The sequence below is a fragment of the Lissotriton vulgaris genome, chromosome 1_1, assembly GCF_964263255.1.
Source record: "Lissotriton vulgaris chromosome 1_1, aLisVul1.2, whole genome shotgun sequence".
Taxonomy (NCBI): domain Eukaryota; kingdom Metazoa; phylum Chordata; class Amphibia; order Caudata; family Salamandridae; genus Lissotriton; species Lissotriton vulgaris.
The window spans coordinates 330952407-330972041 of record NC_141685.1 but is presented as its reverse complement, the minus strand read 5'-3'; the positions used below and the strand labels follow the sequence as shown (position 1 = coordinate 330972041).

Below are 19635 nucleotides of genomic sequence, written 5' to 3'. Positions count from 1 at the left end.
CGGCAAGGCCCTCCCGCCAAGCCTGGCCTTGCTGATTTTGGGTACATTTAATAGCAGCTGTTCACTGGATCTAAGGGTACGAATTGGAATGTACGGAACAAATTTATTAGACAAGTATTCAGGTCCCAAATCATGAAGACTTTTATGAATGGTACAGCAGGTCTTGAATTTTACTCGTAAACGTATGGGCAGCCAATGAAGTTTACGTAGTAGAGGTTTAGATGGGGATCTGGGGGGAGCATTAAGCACCAGTCTGGCGGCAGTGTTCTGCACTACCTGCAGACGTTCTAAAACCTCTTCATTAGCTCCTGCTAAAAGACCATTACAATAATCTAGACGGCTGATCACCAAAGCCTGCACTAGAGTTCTTCTGTGAGAATCAGGAAGAAAAGGAAATATCCTGCGGAGGAGACCTATCACGTGGAACAAGATCCCACTGTGACATTAACATGCTGTTTCATGGTCAGCTCCGGTTCCAGACGTATCCCCAAATTCTTAATTATTGACTTGGGTTCAGGGACTGGGCCTAAGTCTAGAGGCCACCAATCAGGAGACCATTGGATCCTAGCTTTACCAAAGAGCATCACCTCTGTCTTCCCAACATTGCATTGGAGATAATTACAAGACATCCATCGCGCCACTGCCTTCATCCCATCAGAGAAAGATTGTATAATCTCAGGGGTAAGATGTTTAAAAGGGAAAAGTAGCTGCGTATCATCCGCGTAGGACACTGGACAGAAGCCAAAGGCTCTGGTTATTTCTGCCAAGGGGGCCACATAGGTATTAAATAGGGTCGGGCTTAGACACGATCCTTGCGGGACCCCCTTGGTGATCTCAACCTCTTCAGATCTAAAGTCACCCATGGTGACACGTTGGCTGCGATTAGAGAGGAAGCTCTTGATCCAGTCCAGTGCCCTACCACCAATTCCACTCACAGACAGTCGTTCGATCAGAATGTTATGAGAAATGGTATCGAACGCTGCTGATAAGTCAAGTAGCACCAGGACAACTGAGTAGCCATTGTCCTGGTACATACGTAGATCGTCCGTTATCGACAGCAAGGCCGTTTCGGTGCTATATTTTGGCCTAAAACCTGACTGTGATGGGTCAAGGCTAGTTGAATGCTCGAGGTAGTTAGAGAGATGTTTGTTGGTATGTTTCTCAATAATTTTCCCTAAAAAAGGTAGCAGGTAAATTGGTCTCAGATTGGACATATTGGTCCAAGGAGAAGATGTATTTTTCCGGATTGGTCTAACTAAGGCCATTTTCCATTTCTGAGGGACCTTAGCTGTGTTAAGTTAAAGATTCGCTAGTTTCTGAATATCAGGACCAAGAGTTGTCCCCAAAGGACCCATTAGCCTGGCTGGGAGTAGATCTACCGGACTCCCGCTTTTGATATCCATGGACAGCTTCTGAACCTCTTGTAAGGTAATTTCAGGGAAATCATTAAATGAATGCAAATTGGTAGGCGCAGTAGGTACCGAAGTTCTACTGTCTGGATCAGTCATGACAGGGGTGAGTGCCTCTATTTTATCATAAATGGCCTCAATTTTTTCATTGAAAAAGTGCGATATGTTACCACAAAGATGTTGTGACGCCATGTCTGCACTTTCACATGCTGTGGGTTTTAAAAAAGTGTTAACGATCTGATATAGAACTTTGGAGTCGCTTCCAGCTGCCTCCAGCTGAGTGATAATATGGTTCTTGCGTGCAGATCGTATAGCTTTATGATATACACTTAAGGCCTTATGATAATTAGTTTTATCATCATCCAGATGAGATTTCCTCCATGTTTTTTCTGTCTTTCAAGCCCTTTGTTTGAGGCTACGTAATTCTTCCGAGAACCAACCCTCTTGTTTCCTTGCTAAACGCTTTTTAAAAAATTTTAACGGGGCAATTTGTTGTTTCGCAGTATTGATGCCTAAATTCCATTTAGTAAGAGCAGAATTTATATCATCTGTGGGCTGAATGAGAGGGGGGAGGTATTTCTGTTCAAAATTGGTATTAGAAATGTTATGCCATTGCCTACGTTTGGATGGTATTTGTACCGGGGGGATGGAGCAAACACCCTTCTCAGGCATAGAGAATTCGAGCACAAAGAGATCTGTCCAGAGGCACTGCTTGGGAGCATGACATTGACCCCAGGAAAATTAGATATTATCATATCTAATGTATGCCCTGCTTGATGGGTCCGGCCAGAATTACATTGTTTTAGTCCCATTAGGGAAAGAACAGCCAAAAAGGACTGTACCTCACTATTATTAGTTTCTTCACTATGGATGTTGAAGTCTCCAACCAGCAAAAAATCTTTGTCTGGACGTACATGAGGAGCCAGTGCGTCCAATAACTGTTTAGAGATATTTTTTTTAGGGCCTGGGGGGCGATAAACCAGAGCACCTTTCCTACAGTGTTTGGCTGATGCGCCGAACCTAAAGATCATCATTTCAAAAGCCGTATTACAGCATTGATCAAGGACCGAGACTGTGATATTATCCTTAAATACAATAGCTATACCTCCACCGACTTTTAGGGGTCTATCCAATCTAAATATTTTATAGACCTCTGGTATGCCAAGGGTAATGGCTGGAGTGGAGTGGGGTTTGAGCCATGTCTCCGTTAGGAAGCACATGTCTGCTTTATGAGTAGAGATAAGGTCCCAAACTTCAGTATAGTGTTTAGCCAAAGATCTTATATTACATAATAAGTTCTTTCCTCCCTGTACTGTAACAGTATGAGTATTAGCGGTATATTGTTGGGGGGATGTATCTTTTTCTATCGTAAAATTATAATGGCAGTATCTACATGAGAATGGTCCTTCAGGAATACAATGGTAGATTTTTTGACAGGTAGGTACGCATGAATTATCACGCTGATCGTTAGGGTCCATGAGGTATAGGTTAATCTAGGTACCTTATGTTTTCGAGCAGGGTCTGCCATGGCCCCTGGTCCCGTCCAGTCGCGGACGGGCGCAGACGGGCTTCTCTCTGGCGCGTCTCCGGCGCTTCGCTGCGCGCTTCCTGTGACGAGGGGGCTAAATACTCCTCAGCGTGGATCAACTAGAGCGCTGACCGCTCGATGTAGGAAGTGACCTGGCTCTGCCTGACCCGCCCTCCGCTCAACGGCACTGGTTGCCGAGTCAGACCGGGGCGGGCAGGACGGATGATCGAGCCCAATCTAAGTTGTTTTAAATTTGCCTTGAGGCGCGTTATCCCTAACAGCAGCGCTATAACACAGAGCAAATATCTGTGATCAAAGTTAAAATTCGGCGCTTATAAAAATCAGTACACAACATTAATTTTAAAAATCATGTGCTTTCAGATACTCGCTCGCAGCTTGAGGCGTCAGTTGGTCGGGGAGACACTGCCACCGTCCTCCCTACCGCAATTCCCGCCTGCTCCTCGCTGCCTAAATACTCCTCAGCGTGGATCAACTAGAGCGCTGACCGCTCGATGTAGGAAGTGACCTGGCTCTGCCTGACCCGCCCTCCGCTCAACGGCACTGGTTGCTGAGTCGGACCGGGGCGGGCAGGACGGATGATCGAGCCCAATCTAAGTTGTTTTAAATTTGCCTTGAGGCGCGGTAACCCTAACAGCAGCACTATAACACAGAGCAAATATCTGTGATCAAAGTTAAAATTCGGCACTCATAAAAATCTGTACACAACATTAATTTTAAAAATCATGTGCTATCAGATACTCGCTCGCAGCTTGAGGCATCATCGGGTCGGGGAGACACTGCCACTGTCCTCCCTACCGCAATTCCCGCCTGCTCCTCGCTGCCTAAATACTCCTCAGCGTGGATCAACTAGAGCACTGACCGCTCGATGTAGGAAGTGACCTGGCTCTGCCTGACCCGGCCTCCGCTCAACAGCACTGGTTGCCGAGTCGGACCGGGGCGGGCAGGACGGATGATCGAGCCCAATCTAAGTTGTTTTAAATTTGCCTTGAGGCGCGTAATCCCTAACAGCAGCGCTATAACACAGAGCAAATATCTGTGATCAAAGTTAAAATTCGATTCAGAAAAGGGGGTGGTGATGAACAGAGTGTCTGAATTAAGCAGACCACTCTTACCCAGTCCAAAGATTAGGGCTTGATCCATCACCGTTTTTTAGCTCACTGCACCATCCCAGTTCAGAACCTGGCTATATGCAAATCAGTCTGTCCCTGGCCCAGTGCATCATGGGAACAGGGCAGACTAAACTACTAAGCCAATTGTTCACCAGAAAGGAGACAAGCTACCGGGGACCGGTTTCTGGCATTTCAGCCTTATTCGGCCCGGCTTGCTTGAATCCTGATGGTGCAATGAGCAAGGGACTCACATCTGAGTATACCCTTCCACGCCCCGGTAGCTTGTCTCCTTTCTGGTGAAGAATTGGCTTGGTAGTTTAGTCTGCCCTGTTCCCATGATGCACTGGGCCAGGGACAGACTGATTTGGATATAGCCAGGTTCTGAGCTGGGATGGTGCAGTGAGATAAATAACGGTGATGGATCAAGCCCAGATCTTTGGACTGGGTAAGAGTGGTCTGCTTAATTCAGACACTCTGTTCATCACCACCCCCTTGTCTGAATCGTTTTTGGCCACTATAGGTGTGGCAGGGTATACTCAGACATGAGTCCCTTTCTCACTGCACCATCAGGATTCAAGCAAGCCTGGCCGAAGACGGCTGAAATGCCAGAAACCGGTCCCCGGTCGCTTGTCTCCTTTCTGGTGAAGAATTGGCTTGGTAGTTTAGTCTGCCCTGTTCCCATGATGCACTGGGCCAGGGGCAGACTGATTTGCATATAGCCAGGTTCTGAGCAGGGATGGTGCAGTGAGATAAATAACGGTGATAGATCAAGCCCTGATCTTTGGACTGGGTAAGAGTGGTCTGCTTAATTCAGACACTCTGTTCATCACCACCCCCTTTTCTGAATCATCAAAGTTAAAATTCGGCGCTTATAAAAATCAGTACACAACATTAATTTTAAAAATCATGTGCTTTCAGATACTCGCTCGCAGCTTGAGGCGTCAGTTGGTCGGGGAGACACTGCCACCGTCCTCCCTACCGCAATTCCCGCCTGCTCCTCGCTGCCTAAATACTCCTCAGCGTGGATCAACTAGAGCGCTGACCGCTCGATGTAGGAAGTGACCTGGCTCTGCCTGACCCGCCCTCCGCTCAACGGCACTGGTTGCTGAGTCAGACCGGGGTGGGCAGGACGGATGATCGAGCCCAATCTAAGTTGTTTTAAATTTGCCTTGAGGCGCGGTATCCCTAACAGCAGCGCTATAACACAGAGCAAATATCTGTGATCAAAGTTAAAATTCGGCACTCATAAAAATCTGTACACAACATTAATTTTAAAAATCATGTGCTTTCAGATACTCGCTCGCAGCTTGAGGCATCAGCGGGTCGGGGAGACACTGCCACTGTCCTCCCTACCGCAATTCCCGCCTGCTCCTCGCTGCCTAAATACTCCTCAGCGTGGATCAACTAGAGCGCTGACCGCTCGATGTAGGAAGTGACCTGGCTCTGCCTGACCCGCCCTCCGCTCAACGGCACTGGTTGCCGAGTCGGACCGGGGCGGGCAGGACGGATGATCGAGCCCAATCTAAGTTGTTTTAAATTTGCCTTGAGGCGCGTTATCCCTAACAGCAGCGCTATAACACAGAGCAGATATCTGTGATCAAAGTTAAAATTCGGCGCTTATAAAAATCAGTACACAACATTAATTTTAAAAATCATGTGCTTTCAGATACTCGCTCGCAGCTTGAGGCTTCAGCGGGTCGGGGAGACACTGCCACCGTCCTCCCTACCGCAATTCCCGCCTGCTCCTCGCTGCCTAAATACTCCTCAGCGTGGATCAACTAGAGCGCTGACCGCTCAATGTAGGAAGTGACCTGGCTCTGCCTGACCCGCCCTCCGCTCAACGGCACTGGTTGCCGAGTCGGACCGGGGCGGGCAGGACAGATGATCGAGCCCAATCTAAGTTGTTTTAAATTTGCCTTGAGGCGCGTTATCCCTAACAACAGCGCTATAACACAGAGCAAATATCTGTGATCAAAGTTAAAATTCGGCGCTTATAAAAATCTGTACACAACATTAATTAAAAAAATCATGTGCTTTCAGATTCTCGCTCGCAGCTTGAGGCATCAGCGGGTCGGGGAGACACTGCCACCGTCCTCCCTACCGCAATTCCCGCCTGCTCCTCGCTGCCTAAATAACTCCTCAGCGTGAATCAACTAGAGCGCTGACCGCTCGATGTAGGAAGTGACCTGGCTCTGCCTGACCCGCCCTCCGCTCAACGGCACTGGTTGCCGAGTCGGACCGGGGTGGGCAGGACGGTTGATCGAGCCCAATCTAAGTTGTTTTAAATTTGCCTTGAGGCGCGTTATCCCTAACAGCAGCGCTATAACACAGAGCAAATATCTGTGATCAAAGTTAAAATTCGATTCAGAAAAGGGGGTGGTGATGAACAGAGTGTCTGAATTAAGCAGACCACTCTTACCCAGTCCAGAGATTAGGGCTTGATCCATCGCCGTTTTTTAGCTCACTGCACCATCCCAGTTCAGAACCTGGCTATATGCAAATCAGTCTGTCCCTGGCCCAGTGCATCATGGGAACAGGGCAGACTAAACTACTAAGCCAATTCTTCACCAGAAAGGAGACAAGCTACCGGGGACCGGTTTCTGGCATTTCAGCCTTATTCGGCCCGGCTTGCTTGAATCCTGATGGTGCAATGAGCAAGGGACTCACATCTGAGTATACCCTTCCACGCCCTGATAGCTTGTCTCTTTTCTGGTGAAGAATTGGCTTGGTAGTTTAGTCTGCCCTGTTCCCATAATGCACTGGGCCAGGGACAGACTGATTTGCATATAGCCAGGTTCTGAGCTGGGATGGTGCAGTGAGATAAATAACGGTGATGGATCAAGCCCAGATCTTTGGACTGGGTAAGAGTGGTCTGCTTAATTCAGACACTCTGTTCATCACCACCCCCTTTTCTGAATCGTTTTTGGCCACTATAGGTGTGGCAGGGTATACTCAGACATGAGTCCCTTTCTCACTGCACCATCAGGATTCAAGCAAGCCTGGCCGAAGACGGCTGAAATGCCAGAAACCGGTCCCCGGTCGCTTGTCTACTTTCTGGTGAAGAATTGGCTTGGTAGTTTAGTCTGCCCTGTTCCCATGATGCACTGGGCCAGGGGCAGACTGATTTGCATATAGCCAGGTTCTGAGCAGGGATGGTGCAGTGAGATAAATAACGGTGATAGATCAAGCCCTGATCTTTGGACTGGGTAAGAGTGGTCTGCTTAATTCAGACACTCTGTTCATCACCACCCCCTTTTCTGAATCATCAAAGTTAAAATTTGGCGCTTATAAAAATCAGTACACAACATTAATTTTAAAAATCATGTGCTTTCAGATACTCGCTCGCAGCTTGAGGTGTCAGCGGGTCGGGGAGACACTGCCACCGTCCTCCCATCAACTAATGACTTAATGCAGAGTCCTTGGAGATAATGCATTGTTCACAGTGTGCAGGGCTGCGCTCAAGGAGCATCCTCCTATGCCGCCTTAAATAAATCAAGGCTGAATTTCATGCTGTACGTAGTGTATTCCAAAGCTGAATTCAAAATGTGAACCCTGCTGTCCGCACTGTAGATTAAAAGCAGTAGTCAGCACAGATATGGATGAATCATTTTTGTCTCTTATTTTAACAAAATCTGAACACATACAGTACAATTGTCTCTGCATTAAATAAATCAAGGGTGAATTCCCTAATGTCCGTAGTGTAGATGCAAAGTTGAATACAAGTTCTGAACCCTGCTGTCCGCAGGCAGTAGTCGACACAAACGTCGAGGAGTGTTTTTTTGTCACATACTTTACCAAAATCTGAGGACACTGTACAATTGTCTTTACCTTACATAAAGCAAGGCAGTAGTCAGCAGCACAATTATAGACAAATGCTTTTTGTGACATCCTTTTAGGTTTCAGTGGTGTTATAGTTAGCTGGACATTTCGCTCATGCAAAACCATTGAAATTCCTCTGTTATAGTTTGTTGTACTAACTGTAACTCTCGCACCTGCAATCCACTGGTGATGATGTCACATATTACATCATTCATGACATTTTCAGTGACATCACTGATGACATCACTGATGACATTTCAAATGACATCACTGATGACATCACTGATGACATCATCCACGTGACAATCAGATACACCTCATCATACAGTACTAAAACCTTTCATCACTCAATGTAAAGTACAGAATACCATATTTGAATCCATTGACACAGCAATACAAGTATCTAAAAACCCACTCAGTGATTCCTAGATCTACACACACATCTAATCAATTAACTATAGATTTACTCATACATGTTGTCACTGATCAATAAAACACTTATACACCTGTATTGACATTACACACCAGCAGGCATCCTATTCACTTATGCAGTCATCCTACTCACGTTTGCAAACAATGTATCATATTTACATTTACTCAGCTACACACTTATACAAATAGCACTGTATTTATTCATATAGATAGTAACTTATACTTAGTATGTTATGGAATCACTATTACAAGCATACAGTTATCTATGTAGTCACTCATGCAATAAGTTAGTTTTATGTATACTTATTTATATACAACAACTGTCACACACACTGTTTTTTATTTTTTGTACTTCGTTGGAAATGTACCATTGAGAAATATATTTGCTCATCATCACACCCATAAAGATATTCACTCACCCAAACAATTATTATAACATGTAGTCGTAACGTCATATACCTACTGAATTAACTATTCACATATCTTGGGGCAGTCACAGATCCCCCACTGACCCACATACACATTCACTCTCCCCTACAAATAGACAGTTAACTAATCAATAACTAATATCGACGTTCACGTAGCTAGTAAGCAACTAGTGCAGCAGTTTGCACATCAACTGACCAAGTAATTCAGATATTTACACAGTTTAGTCACTATCCAATATATTTACTGAGACTCTATAAATTACTCAAGTAAACAATCAATCACACTGCTACTAAATCCTCTATCCAGATATTTATATATCCTCTGATTCTTCAATGCAGATTGGTGTATATATAATACATATTTAAATAACAAACCAAACCACATTCACTGGATGATGTTATCAGTGATGTCATCATTGATGTCATTTGAGATGTCATCAGTGATGTCACTGACCATGTCATGAATGATGTAATATGTGACATCCTCACCAGTGGATTTCAGACATGAGAGTTTAACAGTTAATACAACTAACTATAACAGAGGAATTTCAATGGTTTTGTATGAGTGAAAGATCCAGCTAACTATAACACCCCTGAAACCTATGGTTTTTTCAATGAATTTCTAAGGTTTTTTAAATGATAATTCCTAACTATAACCTGCCTGAAACCTATGTATTTTTCAGTGAATATATACATACACACATATACATACACACACATCCCTAGGGTCAGCTCTGTTCTGAGTGTCATTTACACTCTTGTCAGTTCATAGCAAACTGCATGGGGTAATGGTTCAGTCAGCATCAATCATTGGCTCTCTTGCACTGCGAATTAATACCATTTTCTCATCACATGTGCATCGATCTCAAAATACTGAGCTTAAGTTTCTGACTGGATGGCCAGTCCTTTAGTTTAGAATTTTCAGCTTTTATAGTTCCCCTTAATTTTCTTTGCTTCCTCTTTATTTGATTTTTTTTAGGAGGACAGTACAGCCCTCCAGACAGTGCTAACAGGTCACTTGCTTGCCACACAGCCTATGTACCCACTCCCTCCAAACTAGGAGAACAATATGGAATTATTTTACCATTCCAAGGTGGCCAACACATAGGCTCTATATGTGGCAGCATGCTTTAACTCTAAAAAAGTTTGACTATTTACAGTACCTTTGCAAGACAGACACCAACTGCTGCTATATTTAGTTTTGCTCTTGCAAACATATGACCACTATGTTTAGACTGCAGAATGTTTTCTGGTGTTCTTTTAATTTATCTTGTATACGTTGTTGAGTTTGTGTGCTTTATTGCAGTTGTGTTAGAAGGTTAATGTAAGAATGAGTTAGTGGATTCATCAATGGATGCATGAGTAAAAGAGAAATGACAGGGTACATATATGATGACTTATTGAGTGCCTATATCCATCAGTGACACAAAAGGCACTTTTATTTATAGACCAGTCCTATTTGTGTTGCCAGAGTGTGTTGACAAAATGTTAAATAACCACACGAATCAATGTATTTCCTCATCTTAGTGATGGATGTATTTAATTTAGATAAATTCAAGCATTAAATCCATCACTTTCTATATAATGTAGTGTGTTGCTTTAAGTGAGACTGGTATGCCCAGACGTGGGTCCCATGTAAAAGGTGTTACTGGAATCAAGCTGTATCAAGCTGATGATCCCTAACAAGGGCTAAACGAGTCCTGGGATGCTTCTGTTCTGGTTCATGGAGGAACCGACCTAGCAGTTTGGACTGGACTGTTCCCTTTAAAACAGGGTCAAACTGATTTGCATATGGCTGGGTCCAATCTGAGGTGGCATGGTGTGCAAAATAACGATGGACTGGGATGCAGTGGCTAAGACTAATTCAAGCATTCCATCCATCACTTTTTTGTCTACTTTAGTGCATTGGCCCTAATTTAGGTTAGCGTACTAATATTGTATGATATGTAATGTTGTCATTTGAGTGTTTTTGATATGTTTATTTCTTTTATTTTAATTGTTTGTTAATACCAAAACAACTTATTTCTTGTATCTTTACTCCTCTCAAGTCCTGTGTGACCCCTTATGCTGCTCACATAGATAGTAAGATAATGTCTTCATACCCAGGGCATTTCATGTCAGTGACTAAGATCAGGGTGGACCGTTGACACGATCAAGTGTCTAAAGATGCATTATGCTTATGCACAGCCAATCAAGTGTGCAAAAAGAAGAATCTGCAGCACTCCAGAGTTTTATTTGCGTTTGTGTCAGTGTACCTAACTACTTTTTGTGATGTTACTCATTTCAATACCCCAATGCACTTTACCTTACCAAATTCCATGTTTAACCATAATTCACTGGAATCACCTATAGTCATGGAGTAGCTTGATTTATCCTTTCCTTTATCTTTTTCTTGGCAGCAATTCATCCTACATCCAAGCAGTCTATGATCTTTCCAACCTCGTGCAGCAGAGAATTCGCTTATTTCCTTATCACAATAGTCTTATTTACTACCTCAGTCCTGATGGGTACCGGTTCCGGAGGGCCTGCAGAATAGCCCACCTTCATACAGGTAAAAATAATCTAATTTCCTCACCAATGGCATTCAGGAATGACCTTTAGACATAGGTTGTTAATAAGTAGCAAAACCATTAACCTTTGCAAATACAGAAGGAATAGCTTCTCCTGGAACCGATAACTTGATTACTGTTTCACTTCTTGTCGCCTTTTTGGTTCAACAGAGATGTCATCCCTAGTTATTGCAGTAACGTTTTTATTGTAGAAAGCTAATATAAGGATGGAGCTTCAATCCATCCAGCCTTCCAACTCTTGTGCCTTGTCTTAAATATCTTTTTCACAAAGAGGGCTTACTATTCAAGATGCAATCTCAACGCCTATCAAGGAATGTGTTCCAATTCACGGTCTCCAATACCAACTCTATCTGTACCACACCAACAATTCACCACTGCCAATATCACCACTTTCAATCCCACCATCAGTATCACAAACACGCGATACCATTATCACTACCTTTGGCAAAACTACCCGTTATTCTACCAAAACCAATACCACCACAAATGCAGGTGTTGCCAACAGCAATGTTCTCCCTAAATTTTCCCCCTCTGTGCGGCAATAAATGGATTCCCATTGCCACATCAGACTTTCATCAATCCTGTATGTGTAACTAAAATGAGTTAAATACTAAAGTTTTTATCATTCCTTCCTAGGCAATGATGGGACTTTTCACCCTTCCTTTCTTGATTCCTTAAAAAAAAGTAGTAATTTGTTCCTGGGACACCAATGGAACACAACAGTATCCACCACTGATACTGCCCTATTGCCACTTACTGCCCCAGAGCCCAACGTAAAAAAAAACAGTTGTCATGATCTATCTATGTCATTATTCTCTTTTTTCCTGCAAACTTTAGGAGTGCTTCATAACAGGGTTGATTCATGTAGTGAATGCTATAAAAATTACAAGACCAAAACCCTCCCTCAACAACGTGGGCAATTCACTGGTTTGGGCTAGCACCAGGTGTGGTCCAGTGATACATTAGTGCTGTGGAAAGGGGAAACTTATAAACTAAATTCCAGTTTGACCATTACCTTAATATACTAGTAATTAACATTATAATAGAAATGTGGCTATGGCCCCCAATCTAGTGGCATTTACCTGAGAAGGACATTGTCTTCACCGTGCCATCAGAACCACCCCACATAGGTTGGAGTCTAGTGGGCAGGAAGAAAACTGTGGAACCAGGAGAAATCAATTACAATCCCAGCCTCCTAAATTGGTCGATTCGGTGTTCTTTGCCAATCACTTTTTGAACTTTCTCCTCTGCTCTCATGTTTTTCCAACAATGGGAGAATTTATAATTAGGCTGAAGGCTGCTATCAATATGAGATTTAAACAACTGGACTGTAACCCATTGGCTACGAACATGTGTGAGACAAATCATGGTCTGTTTACCAACAAGCAAAAATATGAAAGTTACAGGCCTTGGAGCTAGCACTACTACATTGCACTTTCAGTTTTACTAGTTTGACAAATGATTTGAATTTGAGAAAATCCTATTCTCCTTGTGCCTGGGTCTCCTAATCTCTCAATATTTGAGAACTGAGTACCTCAGAAACTGACTCTTCAAGGCTGGAGGCAAGATGGCCGCTGAAGCGCTGTAGGAGTCAGTCGCTCACAGACCCCTCTCCGACCTACGCACAAACTCAGGCTTCGATGGAGATATGAAAACAGCATGCAACCTGTCTCTTGGAATCAACAAGTAGGAAACACTTCTGTGAGATTATTTCACAGCGGAATTGTTGGCCTCACACGAGCTTTCGTGAAAGCGAAATCAATAAATCTTAAACTCCTCGAAGCATTCATGGCAGAGATGGCGACCCGCGGCAAAGATAAGCAGCAGCATCAACAGCCCATATCGGGTGGAGCAAACAAAGAGATGCTGCAGAAAGAAGCGGGAAGAACGGGTACAATTCCAAAGACAAAGGCACCAGCTAGCAGCAAAAGAACAACACCTACAGTCTCCACGATAACTAAAGCACAGATGCGCAAGTTGGAGAAAGCCAGCGATAAAGAGAAGGGGATCAGCCAAAGCAAAGAGGTACGAGGCAGCAACATCACCCCAGCGGCGCGGGAAATACCAGAAAAGAAGAAAACCGATGTCACCTATCGGCAGCCATCGATGTCTGAAGTATTCAGCGCGAAAGTTCCTCCAGAGGCATCAGGATCAGTCACAGCAACCTCGCAAAACACGGCATCAGGGCCGACCGTCGATTCAGCTCAGAACGTCCTCGAGGACGCAAGCGGAGGGGTTGCTAAGCAACCAGAGATCACGGAGCTCACGCTTCCCGCGGAACGCCGCGTAGCTGCTCAGCCAGACGCTGCTGAACGAGAACTGATGCAGGGGAGGCAGGACGATGGCCGGGACACAGAAAAAGAGGTGAGAGAGGCCGATGGCGGGGCAGGGATGTCAGGGATGTCAAATACAGGACAAATGTTTATTTATTTATTTATTTATGGGCTTGTAACGCGCCGGCATCACACCCGAAGGTGTATCTCCGTGCGGTGCTGTGAAGAACAGGACAGACAGCGCTCCAACTAGAATAGAGTTGTCTTTAGGAGTTTCCTAAAGGCTAGATGGCTCGGGCACTCTCTAAGGGAGAGGGGGAGATTGTTCCAAAGGCGCGGGCCCATAATGGAAAGGGCACGACCTCCCTGTCTGGTCTTATAGTGTCTAGGAACCTGGAGTAATAGTTGGTTGCTGGACCTGAGATTGCGGCAGGGGCGGTGGTATACAAATTTCTCGGCCAAATAGTGTGGACCGAGGTTGTAAAGACTCTTGTGTACCACACAACAAATCTTGAATTCCACCCGTTTCCGGATGGGAAACCAGTGGAGGGCCTTAAGAAGGGGCAGAGATGGAGTTCTAGGGGGGGCATTGGTCACCAGGCGGGCCTTCGTTAGCTCCCAAGAGAAGGCCATTACAGTAGTCCAGGCGGCTCAGAACGAGGGCCTGGACCAAGGTCTTTCTTGTGTAGTCTGGAAGAAGGGGGAACACCTTCCGCAGGAGGCTTATAATGTGGAAGCAAGATCCCGCCGTGGTGCTGGCCTGATGGGCAAGGGTAAGGTCGTGATCTAGACGAACCCCCAGGTTTTTCACCACCTGTTTAGGGGAGGGGGCCTGCCCCAGACTGGAGGGCCACCAGTCAGGGATCCACAGGATTTTTGCCTCTCCGAATAACATGACCTCAGACTTTCCCACATTGCACTGGAGAAAGTTCGTGGCCATCCAGCTGGCGGTCGCAGTCATGCCGTTGGAGAAAGATTGTCTTATCTCCGGAGTAAATTTTTTAAAAGTGAACAGCAGCTGCGTGTCGTCAGCGTAAGAGATGGGCATAAACCCGAAGGACCTCATAATATTAGCCAACGGGGAGACATATACGTTAAACAACGTAGGGCTAAGACAGGAGCCCTGCGGGACTCCTCTGGTGATGCTGGCCGAGGGGGAGCTGAAAGAGCCCATATTCACCTTCTGGGTACGCTCGGAGAGAAAGCTGGTAAACCACACCAAGGCAGATCTATCAATACCAATCTCCTTTAATCTGGTAAGGAGGATGGCGTGGGATATGGTGTCGAATGCTGCGGACAAGTCCAACAGCACCAACACCACTGACATTCCTCTGTCCAGGGACAAGCGTATAGCATCTGTGACGGAAAGAAGAGCCGTTTCGGTGCTATACCTAGGCCTGAACCCTGACTGAGAGTGGTCCAGACTGCCGGTTTGCTCAATGAAGCTGGAAAGGTGGTGATTCACATGCTTCTCCATCAATTTGCTGATGAACGGCAAGAGGGATATTGGCCTCAGATTTGTCATGTCTGACCAGGGGGTGGAGGTATTTTTCCTAATGGGCTTGACCATGGCCTCTTTCAACTCCTGGGGGACCCGTCCCTCAGAGAGGGAGCGATTGATCACCATCTGAATAGAGGGACTAAGGACACTCCCGATGAGGTGCATGATACGGGCGGGTACAGGGTCCGCTGGGCTGCCTGATTTAATAGTCCCAATCAGGGAGTTGACTTGTTCTAAGCTAATCTCGGGAATGGAGGACAGCGTAACAGAGACAGCGCTGATTGTTCCGGGCTGGAGGCTAGAGGAAGGGGCCAATTCCTCAATGGGAGGGCTAGCTAGGGAGATGTTTTGATAAATAGAATCGATTTTATCGGCAAAGAACCCAGCAGATTCTTCACACAGTTTTTGGGTCAGCATTTCCGGACTGTCACAGGCGACGGGCTTGGTAAATGTGCTGAGAACCTGGTACAGTAGTTTTGAATCATTGCCAGCCTCAGACAATTGGGAGACAATGTGGGATTTACGGGCAGCTCTGATGTTTTTATGATAGAGTCTCATGGCAGAGCTGTAGCGATCTTTATCGGCCGCACTGCGTGAGCTTCTCCAGGATTTCTCCAACTTCCTGCAGACCTTTTTCTCTGCACGCAGTAGGTCCGTGTACCATGGTTCCTGCCTGCGGTCAGAGCGCCGGTTACAGCGTCTTAAAGGGGCAATTAGGTTGACCGCCGTGATCAAGGCATCATTGTATTTAGACAGGGCCTTACTGGTGGAGTCAGAGGGGAGAAAGTCAGGGGGTACAAAAGTAGTTTTGAAAGTGTCAGCGGACACCTTGTACCACTGCCTGCGCCATAACGGGAGGGGGGCAGGTTGGGAGCGTTCTTTGATAAGGGTGGGGAGGGAGAAGTTGATGACAAAGTGGTCGGTCCATTCCACCTGCATTGGAGGGTAACAAGTCAAGGAATGTGAGTTGGACAGGATTAGGTCGAGGGTATGACCAGCCCGATGGGTCGGACCTCTGTTGCACTGTTTAAAACCCAGGGCAGATAGATCAGCCAGCAGGTTACGCGCTTCTGCATTGTCAGACAGTTCACTGTGGACATTGAAGTCTCCAAGGAGTACAAAATTGGTCCCTATGCTGATATGAGGAGCTAGTGTCTCCAGGAGGAGGGTAGAAGCCTCGGCACAGGGGCCAGGGGGGCGGTACACCAGAGCTCCCTTCCAGCAAGCTTGTGAGGAGGAACCAACCTTGAAAACCAGGACCTCAATGTCCTTAGTACAGCATTGGTCGAGAAAGGTGACAATTAGGGTGTCTTTGTAAATTACAGCCACCCCGCCGCCGGTTTTAACTGGGCGGTCGAGCCTAAGAATCTTATACCCCGAAGGGATCCCCAAGGTGATAGCGGGGACCAGATGGGGCTTAAGCCAGGTCTCCGTACAGAAGCAATAGTCAGGGCGGGTCGAGTGGATTAGGTCCCAAACCTGCGAGTGATGCTTAGGGAGGGATCTTATATTACAGAGTATGCTGTTGCCCCTGGGAAGGCTAGAGCTGGAGTCCTCCGGGGTCAGTGTGCCTGTGGGGGGAGGGCAGGGGTATGACTGGTAGCGGCAATGTTTGCATGAAAATGGACCCCCGGGACAGAAGCCGGGGTCCTGTACACAACCTTTCTGCAGAGGTAACCACAAATTTAGTAGATCATTGGAGGAGTACCTGAGTATGTCAGAGCCGCTAGCAGGGGGTGCCGCTAGAACAGGGGTCATGGCCCCTGGCCCCGTTCGGTCACGGACGGGCACAGACGGGCTCCTCTCTGGCTCGTCTCAGGCGCGACTAAGGCGCCCCCTGCGCGCAACCGCTGCGCGCTTGGGCAACGAGAGGGCTTAAATGCCCTGCCTGATGCAATCAACTAGAGCGCTAACAGCGCGATGGTCTGGGTGGGGTCACTGGCTCTTCCTGTCCCGCCTTCCGCTCAATCGGCACTGGTTGCCGTGTCGGACCGGGACGGGGCAGGGGGAGAATCGAGCGCAGGCCCTCTAGGAGTCAGGAAGTAAGCACGGTCATCACAGTGAGTAAGAAAAAGATTTTTTAAATAAGGTACACACCAATTAAAATTGAACTGTGCAAGAGCACACAAACAGGTACCGGCTAGTGTGGAGCGCAGAGCGCTGTAACAAACACAGCAGGTGAAAAAAGCGGGTCGGGGAGACTCTGCCACAGTCCTCCCTTCCGCAGGCTCCCGCTGCTCCTCGCCGCCCTAAATGCCCTGCCTGATGCAATCAACTAGAGCGCTAACAGCGCGATGGTCTGGGTGGGGTCACTGGCTCTTCCTGTCCCGCCCTCCGCTCAATCGGCACTGGTTGCCGTGTCGGACCGGGGCGGGGCAGGGGAAGAATCGAGCGCAGGCCCTCTAGGAGTCAGGAAGTAAGCACGGTCATCACAGTGAGTAAGAAAAAGATTTTTAAAATAAGGTACACACCAATTAAAATTGAACTGTGCAAGAGCACACAAACAGGTACCGGCTAGTGTCAGTGTCAGTGTTAGAGGCCCTGATAGAGGTGGAGGCTGAAATACGCGAGGAGCAGGCTCAAGCTCAAAGAAAAGAAAACGCTGCACTGGGTGAAGACACTGCAAGCCCTAGACTGTATAACAACATGTCAGAGGTGGATCTTACAGAAGGGGGTGAGGGGGACAGGTTCTTCTCTGTCCCAGAAGAATCTGAATCCACACTCGCAAGTAGCAATGAAGAGAGGGACTCTTCGGACTCATGTTCGAGCTTTGATGATAGTGGCAGCTCCAGGGGAAGAGGTACGCAAAAAAGGCGTAAAATGACATCCAGAAAGACAGGCTCCCCTGGGAGCTCACATAAGGGTACACAAAAGAAACTTGTATGGGACTACTCCGCTACCTCCAACATGTATAAAGAGGATAAGCAAGAGTCTCAAAATGATGGAGGAAAGTTAGATATAATGTTTGCCACATTAAAACAGATGCAAATGGAGGCCAGGGCTGAAAGTCGGAGGGCCAGGCATGATACTAAAAAAATCCAAGCGTCAATCAGAAAAATAAATAAAAAGTTTGAGGAAGTGGAGGAGAGAGTTATTGGAGTCGAAGAGAGGACTGGCAGATTAGAGGATGAGGTAAATGATTGGCAAACATCCAGAGAGGAACAGTCTAAGATCGTGGAGGACTTACAATGGAAGGTGGAGGACTTGGAGAATCGCCAGCGGCGCAATAATGCCAGGCTTCTTGGAATAGAGGAAGGGATGGAGGGTCAGGACCCCAGAGGTTTTGTCATCAAGCTACTAAAGGGAGCCTTCCCGGAGGTACCATGGGACTGGGAACAAGAAGTACAGAGAGCCCACAGATTTCCGCTTTTTGCAAGGAAAACTCACAGAGAGGGTTCAAAGACTCTACCAAGAGCCATGTTAGTATTTTTTGGCAACTTCTTGGCAAGGCAAGAACTAATGGAAAAAGCCAGACCTGACTCTAGAAAAACGGTGGAAGGAATAACTTTCTTTGCTAGACCTGACTTTTGTCATGTAACAGTGGAAAGGCGTTGGAGGCTCAGGCAGTTGATCACTGCATTTCAGACTCAAGGAGCAGAGGCTTATCTAATGTTTCCAGCAAAGTTAAAGGTTATCTATGCGGGCCGTACAAGAATGTTTTTTTCTGAGATCAAAGCGGGGGAATTTCTGACAGAATTAAAAGAGCAAGGGGGAGCCAGAAGGAAATAGGCAGGAAAGGGAGTATAAATGTTGGATAATTTACCGAGCCTGATAGTTAAGAACAGTATTAGACAAGAAGGGAGGAGAGGGGGGAGCGACACTACAATGCTAAGCGGACACGCATAGGTCAGGAGTGACCTATTTGCCTGTCACAGGGGGGGTGGGGCAGCAGTTGGGGTGGGGGGGGATAAAGGGGGGGGAGGTGGAAGGGAAGAAGACACTGGTGAAAGGTGGTGGTGTAAAATGATACAGATTTGTAAAATTTGCAAAGAAGCAGAAAGAAAATGTACAGATAAAGAAAAAATAGTAGCTGAGGTGTTGGTAAAAGCAAAACTAAAATCATGGCAGTTAGGATAATGACGATTAATATCTGTGGTTTAAACAATAAGGAGAAAAGACAGAAGCTCTCTGCATTACTGCGTTATTGGAGAATTGATATCACTTGCTTACAGGAAACACATGTAGCAGCTGAAGATGAATTTTTGTTTGATCAGATGGGCTTTGAGGTTCTTGCTAGCACAGGAGAAGAGGGGAGAAATAAGGGGGTAGTAGTTTTGGCTAGAAAAGGTATCGCTAAGATTAAAAAGAAAAAGGAGGATCAGGAAGGGAGATGGGTATTGCTAGACATAGAAACTGCCGCAGGAAGATGTACGCTGTCCTCATTGTATGGTTCAAATGAAGACGAGCCCGAATTATTTGAATTCATTGACAGCGAGTTAGCTTTGTGGCCAGAGCCTGTGATCTGCTGCGGGGATTTTAATATTAATGAATTGAACGGCTTAATAGGCATGAGGGGGGGTAGATATCAAGGGAGGAAAAAGAAGG

At 46.2% G+C, this 19635-nt stretch overlaps 1 protein-coding gene across 1 annotated transcript in view; it reads left to right on the top strand.

Annotated features, from left to right (window-relative positions):
* Positions 1-19635, top strand: part of LOC147747137 (cytochrome P450 4B1-like) — a 274411-nt gene that overhangs the window by 157531 nt on the left and 97245 nt on the right. The window contains exon 6 of the mRNA XM_086952393.1: positions 11146-11297. Coding sequence (XP_086808519.1) covers positions 11146-11297 — 152 coding nt within the window. The remainder of the gene's footprint in view (positions 1-11145; positions 11298-19635) is intronic.